This window comes from Rana temporaria, chromosome 1 (genome assembly GCF_905171775.1).
Source record: "Rana temporaria chromosome 1, aRanTem1.1, whole genome shotgun sequence".
NCBI lineage: Eukaryota > Metazoa > Chordata > Amphibia > Anura > Ranidae > Rana > Rana temporaria.
The window spans coordinates 333,948,641-333,968,175 of record NC_053489.1 but is presented as its reverse complement, the minus strand read 5'-3'; the positions used below and the strand labels follow the sequence as shown (position 1 = coordinate 333,968,175).

Below are 19,535 nucleotides of genomic sequence, written 5' to 3'. Positions count from 1 at the left end.
ATCGCGCCGGGTAAAAAAAGTTGCGTCAGGAAAAAAAAGAGATGCGGCGGGAAAAAAAAAAAAATTAAAAAAAAAATTTGACAGCGTCGCGGGAAAGAAGGGTATACTTTTACAAGGTGTACTAACTTTACACTTTGTAAAAGGTACCCTATCTTTGCGTTTGCAAACTAACAATTTACGGAGACTTCACGAAGGGAACCGCTTCGTGGATCTCCGTAAATGCTAATTTGCATACCCGAATCGGAATTTCGACGAGAAATGCCCCCAGCGGCGGCCGCGGTACTGCATCCTAAGATCCGACAGTGTAAAACTATTACACCTGCCGGATCTTAGGAATATCTACAGTAGGTGAACCCGATTTTGTGTCAATCTCGCTCTCTTTCTCGGCGAGATTGAGCACCTACGAGCCCCATCGCGGGAGCCAGCGCCGAGCTGGCTTGCCGCGATGGAGACAGAGCCGTCATAGAAGCGACGGGAGATCCGACTTGGATTCCCGCCAATTCTACACGTGTGCGGCGTTTGTTATGAATCCTGAGGGGGAAGTCCCCGCCGGATTTTAAATAAAAATCCGGCATGGGTCCCCCCCTCAGGAGCATACCGGGCCCTTAGGTCTGTTATGGGTTGTAAGGAGAGCCCCCCTACGCCGAAAAAAACGGCGTAGGGGGTCCCCCTACAATCCATACCAGACCCGTATCCAAAGCACGCTACCCGGCCAGCCAGGAAGGGAATGGGGACGAGCGAGCGCCCCCCCCCCCTCCTGAGCCGTACCAGGCTGCATGCCCTCAACATGGGGGGGTTGGGTGCTCTGGGGCAGGGGGGGCGCACTGCGGCCCCCCCACCTCAGAGCACCCTGTCCCCATGTTGATGAGGACAGGGCCCCTTCCCGACAACCCTGGCCGTTGGTTGTCGGGGTATGCGGGCGGGAGGCTTATCGGAATCTGGGAGCCCCCTTTAATAAGGGGGCCCCCAGATACCGGCCCCCCCACCCTAAGTGAATGAGTATGGGGTACATCGTACCCCTACCCATTCACCTGCAAGAAAAGTGGTAAAAACACAAATAAACCACACAGTGTATTAAAATATTTTATTTTTCTGCTCCGGAGGCCGCCCCCTGTCTTCTTAGCTCTTTTACCAGGGGGGGCTTCTTCTTTGACGTCTTCGGGTGGGTGGGGGCCGCCGTCTGGTTCTCTTCCACCGCCGGGGGGGGGTGGCTTTTAAAAAAGCCCCCACCCCCCCGGCGGGTTTCCTCCGGCGTCTTCGGCGGGGCTCTTCTTCTTCCGCTATCCCGACGGGTCTTCTCAACTCTCCGGGGTTCTCTTTCTGTCTTTGCCGCTCTCCGTTGTTGACTCGGCGCACCCCGGTTCTTCGTCTCGCTGTCCGGTGTCTTCTTCCGTGCTGTACGTCTTCTCCTTCCGTGCTGTGACGAGTTCTTCTTCCGTGCTGTGACGTCATGTTCTTCACTTCTCTCCTTCTCCCGATGTTGACACGCCGGTCCTCCTCGCTGAAATGACGGATGCGCGCCTTGCATCGGACCTATATAGGCCTCACAGTCCCATCATGCTCTGTACCTACCCATGTGATACCTACCACGTGCTGGGATGTGCTGTCACTATTCCAGTGAGTGTGAGATGTCGGCGAGATCTCGGCACCCTGTCGCCGAGTATCAGCGCGACGCTGTCGTGCTAAAAGCACAATATCACAAACACCTACTGTATGCGTAACTGATTCTGTGAATCAGTCGCATAGATAGAAACAGGGATACGACGGCGTATCCCTTTTGTGGATCTGTTCTCAAGTGGCTGAATAATTTCTAAGCTGCTTAGTTCACTACTAGCTTTCAGAACGTATTACTAATTCTAATGCCGTGTACACACGACCGTTTTTCGGGTTCTAAAAAATTACGTTTTTAAGGGTCTAGAATTTTTTTTTCTTTTCAACCCGATCATTAAAACGGCCTTGCCTACACACAATCGTGAAAAAAAAAATGCTCTAGTAAAGTGCGGTGACGTACAACACGTACGAAGGCACTATAAAGGGGAAGTTCCATTCGGATGGCGCGACCCTTTGGACTGCTTTAGCTGATTTTGTGTTAGTAAAAGACGATTCACGTTTTTCTGTCTGTTACAGCGTGATGAATGTGCTTACTCTATTACGAACGGTAGTTTTACCAGAATGAGCGCTCCCGTCTTATAACTTGCTTCTGAGCATGCGTGTTTTTTTCACGTCGTTAAAGCCCACACACGACCATTTTTTACAACCTTAAAAATAAAAACGTTAAAAACTATGTGAAAAAATAGAAATGTTGCCATTTTTTTAGATCGTGAAAAATGCTCTGAAGCCCACACACGATCGTTTTTAATGGCATTAAAAAAAAACTTCATTTTTTAGAACCCGAAAAACGGTCATGTGTACGTGGCTCAAGGCCTGTTTCATGCAGGCTCAAGCTGGTATAAGAGCAGTATGAACAACAAGTTTTGACAAAGCAATGACAGAGCTTTCAGCAAGATTTGTTAAAGTTTTTAAAGTACCATTCAACTCCAGTTTGTAAATGTTAAACACAGATCCTTACTAGATGTTTTAAACAAGTTGCCAGTAGGCATCAGTACTTCTTGAAGCTTGTTGAAAGCCTGCTAAAGCCTACTAGCACCTTCTTTAAAGTTGCAATCAGCACTTTCATTATGATCTGTGCATAGGCCTTGCGCAGGGGGTTTTCCCGGGTGTGCCTGGGCACATCCTAATCATCCTGTGCGGCAGGGCCGAAGATAAGGCAGTACACCCTGCCCTCCATGTCCGATTTGCTGAAAAGGGGGCCCAAGCAACTTCCAAGCAGGAGGACCGACTCTACTGCCTTATTGCAGATATCGATCATCTTGTTCCTCCCATTGCAGTGCTGCTGGCGCTTCTCGTCTCCCTCCCTCCAGCTGTGCTGTAGGGGGATCGGTTCTAGCATCTGTGCCTCCATCCTGTCCTCAGTCAATTATTCAGTCTCAAATGTAAGACATCCGGGGGATGTTTAGAATCCTGATATTTCCCAAAAGCCCCCCAAAAGGGCAAGTTAAAAAAATAAAAATAAAATAACTCATTCACATGTGCTTTGCACTCCCTACCGCCTAGCTACTGCCTCTGTTGCTCTGTTTTTGAGCTTTGGGGTGCACACTCTAATGCAATAGGATGCACACACCTATGGTTCTGTATCAAACAGGCCTTTGGCATCTCTTCTTATAGCATCACATGCCATGATACACTTGCTCTGGAACTAGCACCAGTTGTGCCCCACGAGAGTTGGGTAACACAGTAGTCACCTTCAGCAATGGATGTTTGCCTTTGCTATGCTGGTATGACCCCTCCTAAGGCAGGCCATACATTAACCACTTGCCGACCGCTGCGCGACTATTTATGTCGGCAGAATGGCACGGCTGCGCATATGGACGTACCTGTACGTCCCCTTTAAATCTCGTGGTTGCGGGCGCACAAGCTCCGTAAGTGTGACCTCGGGTCCCGCTGACTCGATGTCCGCCGGGTGTCCGCGATTGTGTCACGGAGCTGCAGAACAGGGGGATGCCAGTGTAAAAAAGGAATTTCCCTGTTCTGCCTTGTGACAGGACACTGATCTACTGCTCCCTGTCATCGGGAGCAGTGATAACTATTGTGTCACATGTAGCCCAGCCCCCACCGTTAGAATCACTCCCTAGTACACACTTAACCCCTTCCTCGCCCCCTAGTGGTTAACCCCTTCCCTGCCAGTGTCATTTACACTGTAATCAGTGCATTTTTATTGCACTTATCACTGTATAAATGACAATGGTCCCAAAATAGTGTCCGATATGTCCACCATAATGTCGCAGTCACGATAAAAATTGCAGATTGCCGCCATTACTAATAAAAAAAAACTTATAAAAAAAATGCTATAATTCTATCCACTATTTTGTAGACACTTTGGGCCAGATTCAGATACAATGGCGTATCTTTAGTTGGGCGTAGCGTATCCTATTTACGCTACGCCACCGCAACTTAGACAGGCAAGTGCAGTATTCACAAAGCACTTGCTCCGTAAGTTGCGGCGGCGTAGCGTAAATGGGCCGGCATAAGCCCGCGTAATTCAAAGTAGGCTGGTAGGGGGAGTGTTGTATGGAAATAAATCGTGACCCCCACGTAAATGACGTGACTAACGAACGGCGCATGGGCGCGCATGCTCAGTATCACGTCAAATTTTCTCCGTAAATTACGCCGGCTCAATGCTTAGTCGACGTGAACGTAACCTACGCCTATCCCCATTCACGTACGACTTACGCAAACGACGTAAAATACGACGCTGTTCCGACGTTTCCGACGTCCATACCTTAACATGACTTACCCCTGCTTTATGAGGGGTAAAGTTACGCCGGTCGTACGCCTTACGTAAACAGCGTATTTTAATATGCCGGGTGCAAGTACGTTCGTGAATTGGCGTATCTAGCTCATTTGCATATTCGACGTGGAAATATACAGAAGCACCCCTAGAGGCCAGCGTAAATATGCACCCCAAGATACGACAGCGTAGGAGACTTACCCAGCTTGTATCTTGGCAACAGTGAGGCGTATCTGATTCTATGAATCAGTCGCAAAGATACGACGGCGCACATTCGGACTTACGACGGCGTACGTGGAGATACATCGTCGTAAGTCCTTTGTGAATCTGGGCCTATAACTTTTGGGCAAACAAATCAACATACGCTTATTGTGATTTTTTTTTTAACAAAAATATGTAGAATAATACATATCGACCTAAACTGAGGGGAAATTTTTTTTTTTTTTATATATATTTGGGGGATATTTATTATAGCAAAAAGTTAAAAATATAGCTTTTTTTTCAAATTTGTCGCTATTTTTTTGTTTATAGCGCAAAAAATAAAAACCGCAGAGGTTATCAAATACCACTAAAAGAAAGCAGTGCCGAATCGCAAAAAATGGCCCGGTCATTGGGCAGCCAAATCCTCCGGGGCGGAAGTGGTTAAGCAATTTTCTTTCCTTCAACCTGTAGTTGAAGGAAATAAAATTGCTTGATACCCTCATCAACACTGTCAATGCAGCGCTATTGTGTTCTGCCGGCGGGGAGCGCAGATAGCCTTCTCCAACGGCAGAATACAATGACTACTGGCTGCTATAGCTGCTGGCAGTGATTGTGCAAATCAAAAATTGTTGAATGGTTGTTGAAGTTGATTGAAGTTAAAGGGGTTGTAAAGGATTTTTTTCCCCTAAATAGCTTCCTTTACCTTAGTGCAGTCCTCCTTCACTTACCTCATCCTTCAATTTTGCTTTTAAATGTCCTTATTTCTTCTGAGAAATGCTCACTTCCTGTTCATCTGTCTGTAACTCATCACCGTAATGCAAGGCTTTCTCCCTGGTGTGGAGAAAGCCTCTTGAGGGGGGAGGGGGCGAGCAGGCAAGTCAGGACACTCTCTACTTTGCAGATAGAGAAAGGAGCTGTGTGTTAGTGGGCGTCCTGACACTCCTACTCGCCCCCTCCCCCCTCAAGAGGCTTTCTCCACACCAGGAAGAAAGCCTCGCATTACTGTGTGGAGATACAGACAGAAGAACAGGAAGTAAGGATTTCTCAGAAGAAATAAGGACATTTAAAAGCAAAATGGAAGGATGAGGTAAGTGAAGGAGGACTGCACTTAGGTAAAGGAAGCTATTTGGGGAAAACATTTTTTTTCCTTTACAACCCCATTTAAAGTTGATTGATGGATCGATTTCAGTACAACCAGTCTGCCCATAGATGGATTGAAATTCGTCTGATTCTTGCTGAACCGGCCAAATTTTGATCCGTCTATGGCAGGCCTAAGAAGTTACCTTTAATTGAGAAATGTGTATTCCCCAAGAATACATATGTTATAAATTGCATTTACAAATAATAGAGTATAAATAATACCTGTTATTTAGAGCTAGGGGCTTCTGTTTATCTTCTGGTGATATTTTATTTTGTAGAAAGAACTTCCCAGCTAACACAACTTGCAGAACCATCAGCAAAATAACAATAAAAATTGTAAGGCTTAAAAAAAAATAAAAAAAATCATAATTAATGAAACTATTGGAACTTAAACTTCACAGAATTATATTTGAAAAATAAAAATAATTTGTCATCACTGGGGATTGTACACAAGCCTACCCAAGCACTGTATGGGGTTAATTTAAACCTGCATTTCAGGGAAATTTGCTTGCAGTGCTTTTATCTCACACCCACAGGCTCCCTCTACACCAGCCTTTCTCAACCTTTTTAATAATCTTGAAATAACATTCTGGGCTCAGTGAACCTCTAATAGTAGTAATTATATCTACAGCTTATGATATATTAGTATGATGGTCAATGAGGAAATGGCTCCTTACATTTGTGGTAATTGGGAGGAACCCCCCCCCCCCCCCTTACAGAATGCTAAAAAGATCATTGGCGACAGAAGTTACTCATCTAAAAGGCAGAAGTTGCTCATTGCTCAATGAACCCCTACCAACGTTTTGGAGTAGGGATGAGCCGAACACCCCCCCCCGTTCGGTTCGCACCAGAACCTTGGAACGGACCGAACGTTCGCGGGAACATTTAGAACCCCATTGAAGTTAATGCTTCTGACCCGACTCGATCCGATCTGATCCTTATCCCAGCCCTTCCTGGACCTGTCCCGTCTGTATCCTGATTTCCTTTGGATCCCTGCCCCGCAGCCTATCCATCCTTGCTCTCCCTGTCCGTCTTGCTCCTTGCCCCCTATCCTGCTTATATCCCCTGGTGTATTTGTTGTGGGTTGTGCACTGGTTGTTTTCACTTGTTTGTCACCTTTTTAATAAATACATTTTTCTTTCACTTATATGCGTTTCTGGTCTCCTCTATGCAGTCACACAGTCTGGTCTACTAGTTTCTCTGACACACCACCATGCTTGAATGTAGGAAAGACACACATGTCTTTGTACTCCTCACCTGGTTTCCACCACACACACTTGACACCATCTGAACCAAATAAATTTATCTTGGTCTCATCAGACCACAGGACATGGTTCCAGTAATCCATGTCCTTAGTCTGCTTGTCTTCAATAATCTGTTTGCGGGCTTTCTTGTGCATCATCTTTAGAAGAGGCTTCCTTCTGGGACGACAGCCATGCAGACCAATTTGATACAGTGTTGTGGCGTATGGTCTAAGTACTGACAGGCTGACCTGACCACCCCTTCAACCTCTGCAGCAATGCTGGCAACATTCATACGTCTATTTCCCGAAGACAACCTCTGGATATGACGTTGAGCACGTGCACTCATCTTCTTTGGTCGACCATGGCGAGGCCTGTTCTGAATGGAACCTGTCCTGTTAAACCACTGTATGGTCTTAAACACCGTGCTGCAGCTCAGTTTCAGGGTCTTAGCGATCTTCTTATAGCCTAGGCCATCTTTATGTAGAGCAACAATTCTTTTTTTCAGATCCTCAGAGAGTTCTTTGCCATGAGGTGCCATGTAGAACTTCCAGTGAACAGTATGAAAGAGTGAGAGCGATAACACCAAATTTAACACACCTGCTCCCCATTCACACCTGAGACCTTGTAACACTAACGAGTCACATTACATGGGGAGGGAAAATGGCTAATTGGGCACAATTTGGACATTTTCACTTAGGGGTGTACTCACTTTTGTTGCCAGCGTTTAGACATTAATGTCTGTGTGTTGCCGGCTGACTGCACTGACTGACAGTCCAGGCTCGGTAAAGATCCTGACCACCTTCTCCACAGCCCAGCGCGCCAGTGCTGGAGGGGAGGGTAGAGAACCACTGACAGTTATGGCTCTCTGCTCAGAGTAGAAGGGGAGAACTGAGCAATTGGTGGTGTTTGATTCTCAATGCAGAGAGGGTACAGATTCAGCATCCACCTAGGTGAGTATAATTGTTTTTTTTTTTTTGCAATCCCGAACCTCTTTTTTTCTTAAAAAAATATCCTTTTGTTCTGCTTTATTTGTCACTTGTCTTTATGGAAGCTTCCGGCCTTTCAGCAGAGATTTTTATGTACTCTACTAAGAATGGCCCACTATTTCCACAATGTTGGCCATCAGTGGTGAAAACAGTTAGTTCTCTGCTAATAAAAATGTTAATCACTATTGTACAGTACTTCTGTATTTAACTGTATTGTAATTGTACTGTCCCCGTTTATATTGTAAAGCACTGCGTAAACCGTTGACACTATATAAATCCTGTAAAATAATAGCAATAATAATTGTACCACCCTGCAGTTTCATAAAGTTATGGGGAAATATCCAAAATACACATTGTACTTACACAGCGATTCCCAAACCTTTTAGAAATATCAGAGCTTGTCCGCGTTTTATTGGAACAACAAATGCATACACAAAAGCCATGCCAAACATGCCCTGAACTGTGTGTAGTATCAAGTAACCTGAAATATAAGATGGCAATTTAATCAATCTAAAGAACAGAACACCATGGAATTTTTCTCTAGTTTACGCAAAAAGCTTACCCCATAAAATATACGCTAACTGCCAGCCAGTGTATCTTGCTATAGCAGCCTGTAACATGACAAAATCAGGAACAGTCATTTTTATCATCATAATATACTTATGAATTTTGGTATATAGTTGGGTATAATGTATTATGTATGTAATTGTATTGATAACCAATACCAATACCGGTGCATTGGGTAAAAAAGAATTCCAGACAACAAGCAACCAATTATTTACAATAATTAAGTAAAGAAACTTCACTTAATTATTGTAAAGTATTATGTATAGCCATACATACATTTAGGCTCAGTTCATATAGTGCAACCTTTATGCGACTTCGGATGCGGCTTGCATATTCCATGAAGCCAAATGTCACCGAAATTGCACCAAAGTAGCACAGGAACCTTTTTCAAAATTGCACAGTACAGAGTTGCATTGATGTGAGCTGGCACCATTGAACGTAATGTGATTTCCCTTGTCATGTGAATATGCGCGACTTAAGTCGCATCAGAAATTGCACCACTGTGAACTGACCCTTAGGGAAGGACTAAAAGTCCTGCCAGTTTATATTATGCTGTCTTTGTACAATTGGGGAAATTTCCCTACACTTCCTGTCCCAGAGATACAACAGCATTTTAGAGGAAACTCAAACTGAGGATTTCCCCAGGTGTCCTCTAGTTTTAAAAAACCTTTAAATCCCCTTTCTTTCTGTTTCAGTGACAATGGTCTAAGATACAAATATAGTGTTCAATCATCCCAGTGGGGACATAGAGAGCAATAGATACTTGACAGAGGGTCTAACCTTTACCCACTCAATCCAAAATTAGATTATTTTTTTAAGAGGTACACTTTAATCTGAGCCTTGTGTAATCCAGAGAGCACCCCACAGGTTCACTAGATTTTTCCAGGTCACTAGACAAAAGGGACAGCAGTGGAATGGTGCATTGGAATAATGTAACATAAAAAAAAAATCTAAGTTCTGCGCAACTATACCTTGTTCACTATATTCATCTCAATGTTTCCACTCTGACTGAAGTATATCTTTAACCACTTGAGCCTCGGAAGGATTTACGCCCTTCCTGACCAGGCCATTTTTTGCGATACGGCACTGCGTCACTTTAACTGACAATTGCGCGGTCATGCGACGTTGTACCTAAACAAAATTTATGTCCTTTTTACCCCACAAATATAGATTTCTTTTGGTGGTATTTGATCACCTCTGCGGTTTTATATTTTTTGTGCTATAAACAAAAAAGAGCGACAATTTTGAAAAAAAAAAACTATATTTTTTACTTTTTGCTATAATAAATATCCCAAAAAAAAACCATTTCTTCCTCAGTTTAGGCCAATATATATTCTTCTACATAATTTTGGTAAAATAAAAAGCAATAAGCATATATTGATTGGTTTGTGCAAAACCTATACAGCTGGATTCAGAAAGACTTACGCCGGCGTATCTAATGATACGCCGCGTAAGTCCATGGATGCGCCGTCGTATCTATGCGCCTTATTCTTGTAATAAGATACGCCCGAAATCTGGCTCCATCCGACCAACGTAAGTCTCCTACGCCGTCGTATCTTGGGCGCATATTTAAGCTGGCCGCAAGGGGCGCTTCCATTGATTTACATGTCGAATATGCAAATGACCAAGATACGCCGATTCACGAACATACTTGCGCCCGTCGCATGAGTATACGCCGTTTACGTAAGGCGTACGTCCGGCGTAAAGATAAACCACCAAATAACTGGTCTAAGTCTGTTAGGGTATGGACGTCGGAACTGCCGTCGGATTTTACGTCGTTTACGTAAGTCGTACGTGAATGGGACTGGGCGTATGGGGCTGGGCGTAGGTTACGTTCACGTCGAACGCATTGAGCCGTCGTATCTTAGGGAGTATATGTGACGTGATTCTGAGCATGCGCGCGCATGCGCCGTTCGTTTGGCGCTTCATTTATATGGGGTCACGATTCATTATAATACAACACGCCCACTACCTGCCTACTTTGAATTAGGCAGGCTTACGCCGGCCCATTTACGCTACGCCGCCGTAACTTAGGGAGCAAGTGCTTTGTGAATACTGGCCTTGCCTCTCTATTTTAAGTCGGCGAAGCGCATATGAGCTGCGCTACGCCCGCTTAAACATACGCCGCTCTACCTGAATCTGGGCCATAGCGTCTACAAAATAGGGGATAGATTTATTGCCTTTTTTTTTTTTTTTACTAGTAATGGCGGCAATCTGTGATTTTTATCAGGACTTCGACATTGCGGCAGACAGATTGGACACCTTTGACACTTTTTTGGGACCAGTGACATTTATACAGCGATCAGAGCTAAAAAATAGCCACTGATTACTGTAGAAATGTCACTGGCAGGGAAGGGGTTAATACTAAGGGTTAAATGTGTTCCCTCAGCGTGTTCTAACTGTAGGGGGATGGGACTGCCTGGGGGAGGAGACAGATCGGCGTTCCTATATATTAGGAACACACCATCTGTCTCCTCTCCCCTGCCAAAACATGGATTTGTGTGTTTACACACACAGATCCTCGTTCTGGCTATGTCAGGAGCGATCGCGGGTGCCCGGCGGAAATCGCGGCCGCCGGACACACGTATCGGCTCCTCAGTACCGTGGCGGCACGTGCGCACCCCCTATACCCCTTAAAGTGCCCGCCATAAAGCTACGGCGATTCGCGTAGGGGAACAAGGGTGGTCGGCAAGCAGTTAAAGAAATAATAAATCCTCAGTTTTTAAAGCATTTTCAGCAGCTGATCATGTACTCAGTATGCAGCTTCTTTATCTTTTAATCCTTGCCTAAGTTCCTGTTTAAGCTGGTGCCTTGACTGATGCCCCAGGTTTCCTGTTTCAGGGTGGCTCCTTTCTCTTACAGTGACCTATGGAGCCACACTTGCATGTGGGAGTTGTGTCTCCCTACACTATGTGTATCAATAGAAACAAACAACCCCATACCCTAGGATGGCAAGGAACCCCCTTGCTTCTCCCTCCTCCTCTCTTCTTCAAGCTGACAGACTCACTGGAGACTGCACTGTCTGATGTTTACTGTGAAGACCAAAAGTTCAAGGAAGCTAAAATGAGAGAGCCAGCAGCAAGTTTAAACTGCAAGAACTGGGGTTAGAATGGTGGCCACTAGAACTGTGTCCTTCAGCTCAGCTCTAGGAACCACACTGTCACCAGCAGGTGATACAGTTCCTGTCAACTTGTAAAACTTGCAAACCCCATTCATTAGATTTGAGCTGCATCTTATCTCTATTCAAAGCCCTATGTCCCGTGGCTTTCTCCTGCTCTGTTCTTCCATTATCAGCATGATAACTTCTGACAAGTTCTCCGTCAACTGTAATAAAACCAGGCTGAATTTTGTGTCAGGGTGGGTGCTATAAATAGATTAGCAGAGAGCTGGTCAATTCATAGCACAGTTCTGCAAGTCTCTGCCTATGTGGAGGGGGGGGGGGTGCCTTTCCTCCAATCAGCTGTCTCACAGAGAAAATTTTAACAGGCCATGCACTTTCTAAACAGTATATAAAGCTGATCAGGTATATATGTAAAACTTATGTAGGGAGATTTGTTTCATCTCTGTGTATCATCTAAAGGCTGTTCACTTCACTGGGTATATGTGAGGGTTTACATACACTTTAAAAGTAGGCTTTATCCCAATTTGGCTGCAAAAGTAGAAATTCACCCCTAGTTAGTTCCACCACAATGCGAGAAGGAGTGCTACACACTGAAAGAAAACTTACAACTGACTCAGAAGGTGAAGGGTTGTGATATTTTATAGGAAGAAACCCCTTTTCTCCAATCCACAGTCTTTTCATATGTTTTCTGTAAAAAAAAAAAAATATATATATTTTATGGGTACAAAACAAGATTTTTATTTGGCTCTGTGATATTATCTGAGCAATATTAATGACTGGACCAAAAAAAAATAAAACAAATCGAATGATACTGCAAGAATAGGTTTGCCTTGTCATTACTTTCATAATAGTTCTAACCGGCAGGTTGTTGTAAGGTAGGCTAAAAAGGAACAAAAGCTGTCCACTAAACCATAGAAACCATACACTGCACTGGAGAAGGCTAATGCCACATACACACGATGGGACATTCCGACAACAAAACCGTGGATTGTTTTCCGACGGATTGTTCGCTCAAACTTGTTTTGCATACACACGGTCACACAAATGTTGTCGGAAATTCCAAACATCAAAAACGCGGTCAGTTACAACACTACGAGCCGAGAAAAATTAACTACTTGGGACCCGCGCTATAGTCAATTGACGGCTACAGCGCGGATCCCAAAATCCAAGTGGACGTCAATTGACGTCCGCCCCTTTGGGCGGTCCCCGCGCGCGCTCCAGAGCGCGCAGCGGGGAAAATCTGTGTTGGCCGTGTCCCTTGGACACAGCCAATTACAGATCGCCGCGAACGGCCAATCAGAGTGGCCGTTTGCGATGCGATCTGTGCGGCCAATGAGAGATGATCTCATATGTAAACATATGAGATCATCTCTCATTGCCGTTTTACACAGAGACAGCGGTGCTGTCTCTGGAGAGGAGACCGATCTGTGTCTCTTGTACATAGAGACACAGATCGGTCACCCCCCCCAGTCACCCCCCCTCCACCTACAGTTAGAACACTTTATAGGAAACATATTTAACCCCTTCCTCACCCCCTAGTGTTAACCCCTTCAATGCCAGTCACATTATACTGTAATTAGTGCATATTTATAGCACTGATCGCAGTATAAATGTGAATGGCGCCAAAAATGTGTCCGATGTGTCCGCCATAACGTCACAGTCCCAATAAAAATCGCAGCTCGCAGCCATTTCTAGTAAAAAAAATAATAATAAAAAATAATAATTCTGTCCCCTATTTTGTAAGCGCTATAAGTTTTGCGCAAACCAGTCGCTTATTGCGATTTTTTTTTTTTTACCATAAATATGTAGAAGAATACGCATCGGCCTAAACTGAAAAAAAAAATGTGTTTTTTTTTTTAAAATTTGGATATTTATTATAGCAAGAAGTAAAAAATATTGTATTTTTTTCAAAATTGTCGCACTTTTTTGTTTATAGCGCAAAAAATAAAAACCGCACAGGCGATCAAATACCACCAAAAGAAAGCTCTACTTGTGGGGGAAAAAGGACGTCAATTTTGTTTGGGAGCCACGTCGCACGACCACGCAATTTTTAGTTAAAGCGACGCAGTGCCGAAAGCTGAAATTTCACCTGGGCAGGAGGGGGGTATATGTGCCCAGTAAGCAAGTGGTTAAAGGGGTTGTAAAGGTAAACGTTTTTTTACCTTAACCCCTTAACGCCCGCCGCACGACTATTTAAGTCCGCAAAATGGCACGGACAGGCAGATGGGCGTATATATACGTCCTTGCCTTCTAGCGGGTGGGGGGTCCGATCGGGACCCCCTCCGCTGCGTGCGGCGGGCGGATTCCCTCGGGGAGCGATCGCTCCCCGGAGCTGAAGAACGGGGAGAGCCGTATGTAAACACGGCTTCCCCGTGCTTCACTGTGGCGGCATATCGATCGAGTGATCCTTTTTATAAGGGAGACTCGATTGATGACGTCAGTCCTACAGCCACACCCCCCTACAGTTGTAAACACACACTAGGTGAACCCTAACTCCTACAGCGCCCCCTGTGGTTAACTCCCAAACTGCAACTGTCATTTTCAAAATAAACAATGCAATGCAAAAAATCGCTGATCGCCGCCAATAGTAGTAAAAAAAAAAATTATTAATAAAAATGCAATAAAACTATCCCCTATATTGTAAACGCTATAAATTTTGCGCAAACCAATCGATAAACGCTTATTGCGATTTTTTTTACCAAAAATAGGTAGACGAATACGTATCGGCCTAAACTGAGGAAAAAAAATGTTTTATATATGTTTTTGGGGGATATTTATTATAGCAAAAAGTAAAAAATATTGCATTTTTTCTAAATTGTCGCTCTATTTTTGTTTATAGCGCAAAAAAAAAAAACCGCAGAGGTGATCAAATACCACCAAAAGAAAGCTCTATTTGTGGGGAAAAAAGGACGCTAATTTTGTTTGGGAGCCACGTTGCACGACTGCGCAATTGTCTGTTAAAGCGAGGCAGTGCCGAATCGCAAAACCTGGCCTGGGCATTTAGCTGAAAAATGGTCCAGGGCTTAAGTGGTTAATGCATCCTATGCATTAAGGTAAAAAAACATCTGACAGCACCGCCAACCCCCCCCCCCTCCACGAGCCCCCGTTTTACTTACCTCACCGTTCGAAAGTCCGGGGCGCGTGCTTGTCATCCTGTTCGGTTCCCAGCCTGGCCGTTGATTGGCTAGGCTGGGCGGATTGATAGCAGCGCAGTCATTGGCTGGTGCTGCTGTCAATCACAGCGCGCCGGGGGCGGGGCCGAGTGATACAGTCGGCGGCTATGGCCGCCGCAGTATCATGGGAGCGCGCTCGCAAGCTTTTGCGAGGAGGAGCCGAGACAGCCGCCAAGGGACCCCAGAAAACAGGATTCGGGACCACTCTGTGCAAAACGAGCTGCACAGTGGAGGTAAGTATAACATGTTATACTAATTTCTGCCTTTAGTGTTCCTTTAAAGTGGAGGTTCTCCCCAAAAAAAAATTTTTAAGATTAGATTCATGCTCATTTTGTCTAGGGGAATCGGCTAGTTTTTTTAAAAACAAAGCAGTACTTACCGTTTTAGAGAGCGATCGCTTCCGGGTATGGTCTTCGGGTCTGGGCGTTCCTTCTTGATTGACAGGCTTCCGACAGGCTTCCGACGGTCGCATACATCGCGTCACGAGTAGCCAAAAGAAGCCAAACGTCGGTGCGGCTCTATACGGCGCCTGCGCACCGACGTTCGGCTACTTTCGGAAAATCGTGACACAATGGATGCGACTGTCGGAAGCCTGTCGGAAGCCTGTCAATCAAGAAGGAACGCATGAGCATGAATCTAATCTTAAAGTGGAGGTTCTCCCGAAAATGTATTTTTTAAGTTCAATGATTCCGAGCATTTGTCGATTTGATTCCGAGCATACGTAGGATTTTTGTGCGTCGGAATTGCTTACAGACGATCGAAAATTTCTGACAAGAACTTTTGTTGTCGGAAAAATTGAGAACCAGCTCTCAAACATTTGTTGGAAGAGTACCGCTCCAAGCCCTGTGACCTATGCTGTGCTCCCGCCCTGTAGTACTGACAGGTGCAGACTCTGCACTGATCCGTGGAAAAAATAAATGTTCCTGGACTGCCGCACTCTGATAGGCGATTTATTGAAACAAAATGAACAAAGGATAAAATCCAAAGCTGTATAACATCCAAAAATTCATGCAACACTGCAATCAATGGTAGAAAGTGGACATAGGGGACAAAAAAGCTAACATGTTTCACATCATGAATAGATGCTTAGTCATAGCTGATTGATTGCAGTGTTGCATGAATTTTTGGATGTTATACAGCTTTGGATTTTATCCTTTGTTCATTTTGTTTCAATAAATCGCCTATCAGAGTGCGGCAGTCCAGGAACATTTCTTTTTTCTCAAACATTTGTTGTCGGAAATTCCGACAGCAAATGTCCGATGGAGCCTACAAACGGTCGGAATATCCAACCGAAAGTTCACATCGAACATTTGTTGTTGTAAATTTTGAGTGCGTGTACGCGGCATAAGTCTGACTTTGTACATTTTGGAATACAGTAAATGGCTCTATAACTTTGGGCTGTATATATACTTTTAGCCAGCGATTCCAGATTTCTTGTTGGCCTCAATGGCAAAAAGGAAAGCTCTGCATGGCTCTGCCCACTAAACTAATATTAAGAATATACCCATTTTTTTGCAATTGTGACATGCAGATACATTCATGTTTGACTTTTAAAAACAACTGAATTATGTTAATAAACCACCAATTTCCTTACTCATGAAAAATAACGACCATGAGAAATTACCTAAGTCATAATGGGGGTTATTTACTAAAGGCAAATCCACTTTGCACTACAAGTGCATACTACAAGTGCAAAGTGCACTTGAAATTGCACTGAAAGTGCACTTGGAAGTGCAGTCGCTGTAGATCCGAGGGGGACATGCAAGGAAATAAAAAAAAAAACAGCATTTTAGCTTTCACACGATTGGATAATAAAATCAGCAGAGCTTCCCCTCATTTCAGATCTACCCCTCAGATTTGCATCGACTGCACTTCCAAGTGGACTTTTAGTGCAATTTCAAGTGTACTTTGCACTTGTAGTTTGCACTTGTAGTGCAAAGTGGATTTGCCTTTCGTAAATAACCCCCAATGTTTTTTTGTCCACCTAAACAATATGGACAAAGACCCCCAGCCGCAAGGACAGGGTTTATGATCAATATGCCACACCCCACCATTATGCTGGGAGAAAGAACAACATGGATTATGGGTATAATGTCCCTGCTAAAAACAGATTCTTCCCCTTACATGATGGGGAGGCTCCCCCAAACAACTTTTACCCAGCAATGTATGGTATAATGGAAAAATGAATAATGGGTCTGTAGAGACATATTAACATAACTCTAAGGCCCCGTACACACGAGAGGATCGATCCGCTGGAATTGATCCGCGGACCGGTTTCAGCGGATAGATCCCCTGGTGTGTACGATCCAGCGGATCTGTTTCCGCGGATTTTTGTCCCCGGGGATGGATTTCCAGCGGATCAAAATTTCTTGACATGCTAAGAAATCGATCCGCTGGAATCCAGTCCAACGGATTGATCCGCTGGTCTGTACAGACTCACCGGATCAATCTGTCCGAATCCATCCCCCGCATGCGTCGTAATGATTCGACGCATGCATGGAAGTCCTTATATCACAGCGTCGCGCACGTCGCCGCGTCATCATCACGGCGACGGCGCGACACGTCACCGCGGACAGAATTCCGCGGGGATTTTGATCTCATGGTTAGTACAACCATGAGATCAAAATCCGCCAGAGGATTTATCCGCGGAAACGGTCCCCCGGACCGTTTCCGCGGATAAATCCTCTCGTGTGTACTAGGCCTTAGGCCCCGTACACACGAGAGGATCTATCCGCTGGAATTTATCCGCGGATCGGTTTCAGCGGATAGATCCGGTGGTGTGTACGACCCAGCGGATATTTATCCGCGGATATTTTTCGGGCCGATGGATTTCCAGCGGATAAAAATTTCTTAGCATGCTAAGAAATCTATCCGCTGGAATCCAGTCCAGCGGATTGATCCGGTGGTCTGTACAGACTCACCGGATCAATCCGTCCGATTCCCTCCCTCGCATGCGTCGTAATGATTCGACGCATGCGTGGAAGTCCTTATATTTCAGCGTCGCGCACGTCGCCGCGTCATCATCGCGGCGACGTTGCGACACGTCACCGCGGAGGGAATTCCGCGCGGATTTTGATCTGATGGTTAGTACAACCATCAGATCTGAATCCGCCAGAGGATTTATCCGCGGAAACGGTCCGGAGGACCGTTTCCGCGGATAAATCCTCTCGTGTGTACGGGGCCTAACAGAGAATGCAGCTGATCAATACTATAAAATACCCCTGAATCAAAATAATTATAATTGGTATTTTCCCAGACCAAATCAGGGCATAAAGCGGCCCATGGAACAAAGAGAGGAACTAGAGTGGGGAGGTGGATATAATAAAAAAAAAGAAAGAGAACATAAGAGGAACTGGTATGTATAATTTGAGTCAACAGGTCCTGACAGATCAAGAAAAAAGCATTCTAGATAAGGGCCTGAGGTTTGCTTCACCGAGAAAGTTGAGCAAATTTCAGATGTATATGGATGTTCACAAGGACCTGCGAAAACTAAATATAAAATTATACTAGTTGACAAATCCTGTAGTATCTTCTGAATTTCAACATTCCAACCTTTATAATGCTTCTCTTTTTAACCCTCCTGGTACATTATCCCCCTCCCTAAAGGTCTTCCGAGAGGTGGTCTTGAGAGATTTGGAGCAAATGAACGTAAATTTTTTTAAAATGCAAAAAAACTTGTAAATTGGGCTGGATTCCTTCTGTAAAAACAAGGTATTGGTGATCAGACCTTTTCTTTTCTGGTACCAAATGCCCCACGTACCCCTATAATATACTACCTTCCCAAGATTCATAACAACCCCCCCCCCCGGTCGTCCCATTGTTAGCGGCATTGATTCAGTTGATGTATGACGAAACAAGTAGGGCGGAGTGACGCACTGACGCCACCAATCCCACACACGCTCTGGGTTTGTTTTGTGTACCGGCTGATACACTGAAACAAAAGGCAAATTTTATCAGCGGCAGCTGTAAGTGCATTTTTTCATTTAAATAAACGCTATAAGGATTTTACACTATGTGGAGAATTTCGTTTTTTTTAAAGAAATCCTTCTGTTTAATACAGTGCCAAGGGGTGATCCTGTGCAGGAGACCATCTGGACAAAGGCCTTGGTTGGGCTAAAGCCACAAGCGCATACGTATTTTAATGAGGGATCAATTGGAGCTGGTAAGCGAGCCATTCAGCTGTTGGTGGAGGCACTAATATTTTAACGATCACTATGGTGGTGGATGGGGCAGATTAACATCAGGATTACATATCACATCACTTGTGGACTGTTTTAAAACCAATTTGAATCACTTTCATTAGTTTAATATGATTGATTAGCGCAACCTATATATTTTTTTACGTTTTTTCACTGTATATATGTCTTACAGGAGGTTTACTTCTTATATACACAATATGGCCCAGATTCTCGTAGATCGGCGTATCTCCTGCGGCGGCGTAACGTATCCGATTTACGTAACGCCGCCGCAACTTACACGGGCAAGTGCTGTATTCTCAAAGCACTTGCTCCGTAAGTTGCGGCGGCGTAGCGTAAATCACACAGCGTAAATCAAATTTGGCGGGTAGGGGGCGTGCAGCATTTAAATTAAGAGCGTCCGCGCGCCGAACGAACTGCACATGCGCTGTCCGTAAAATATCCCAGTGTGCATTGCTCTAAATGACGTCGCAAGGACGTCATTGGTTTCGACGTGAACGTAAATGCCGTCCAGCCCCATTCACGGACGACTTACGCAAACGACGTAACTTTTAACATT

At 44.7% G+C, this 19,535-nt stretch overlaps 1 protein-coding gene across 2 annotated transcripts in view; it reads right to left on the bottom strand.

Moving 5' to 3' along the window:
• The window catches only part of LOC120946215 (stimulated by retinoic acid gene 6 protein-like), a 93,109-nt gene that overhangs the window by 18,469 nt on the left and 55,105 nt on the right, over positions 1-19,535 (bottom strand). For both annotated transcript variants that reach the window (XM_040361040.1, XM_040361041.1), the window contains 4 exons: positions 12,214-12,295; positions 8,482-8,530; positions 8,283-8,400; positions 5,912-6,031 (listed from right to left, as the gene is read on the bottom strand). In XM_040361040.1, coding sequence (XP_040216974.1) covers positions 5,912-6,031; positions 8,283-8,400; positions 8,482-8,530; positions 12,214-12,295 — 369 coding nt within the window. The remainder of the gene's footprint in view (positions 1-5,911; positions 6,032-8,282; positions 8,401-8,481; positions 8,531-12,213; positions 12,296-19,535) is intronic.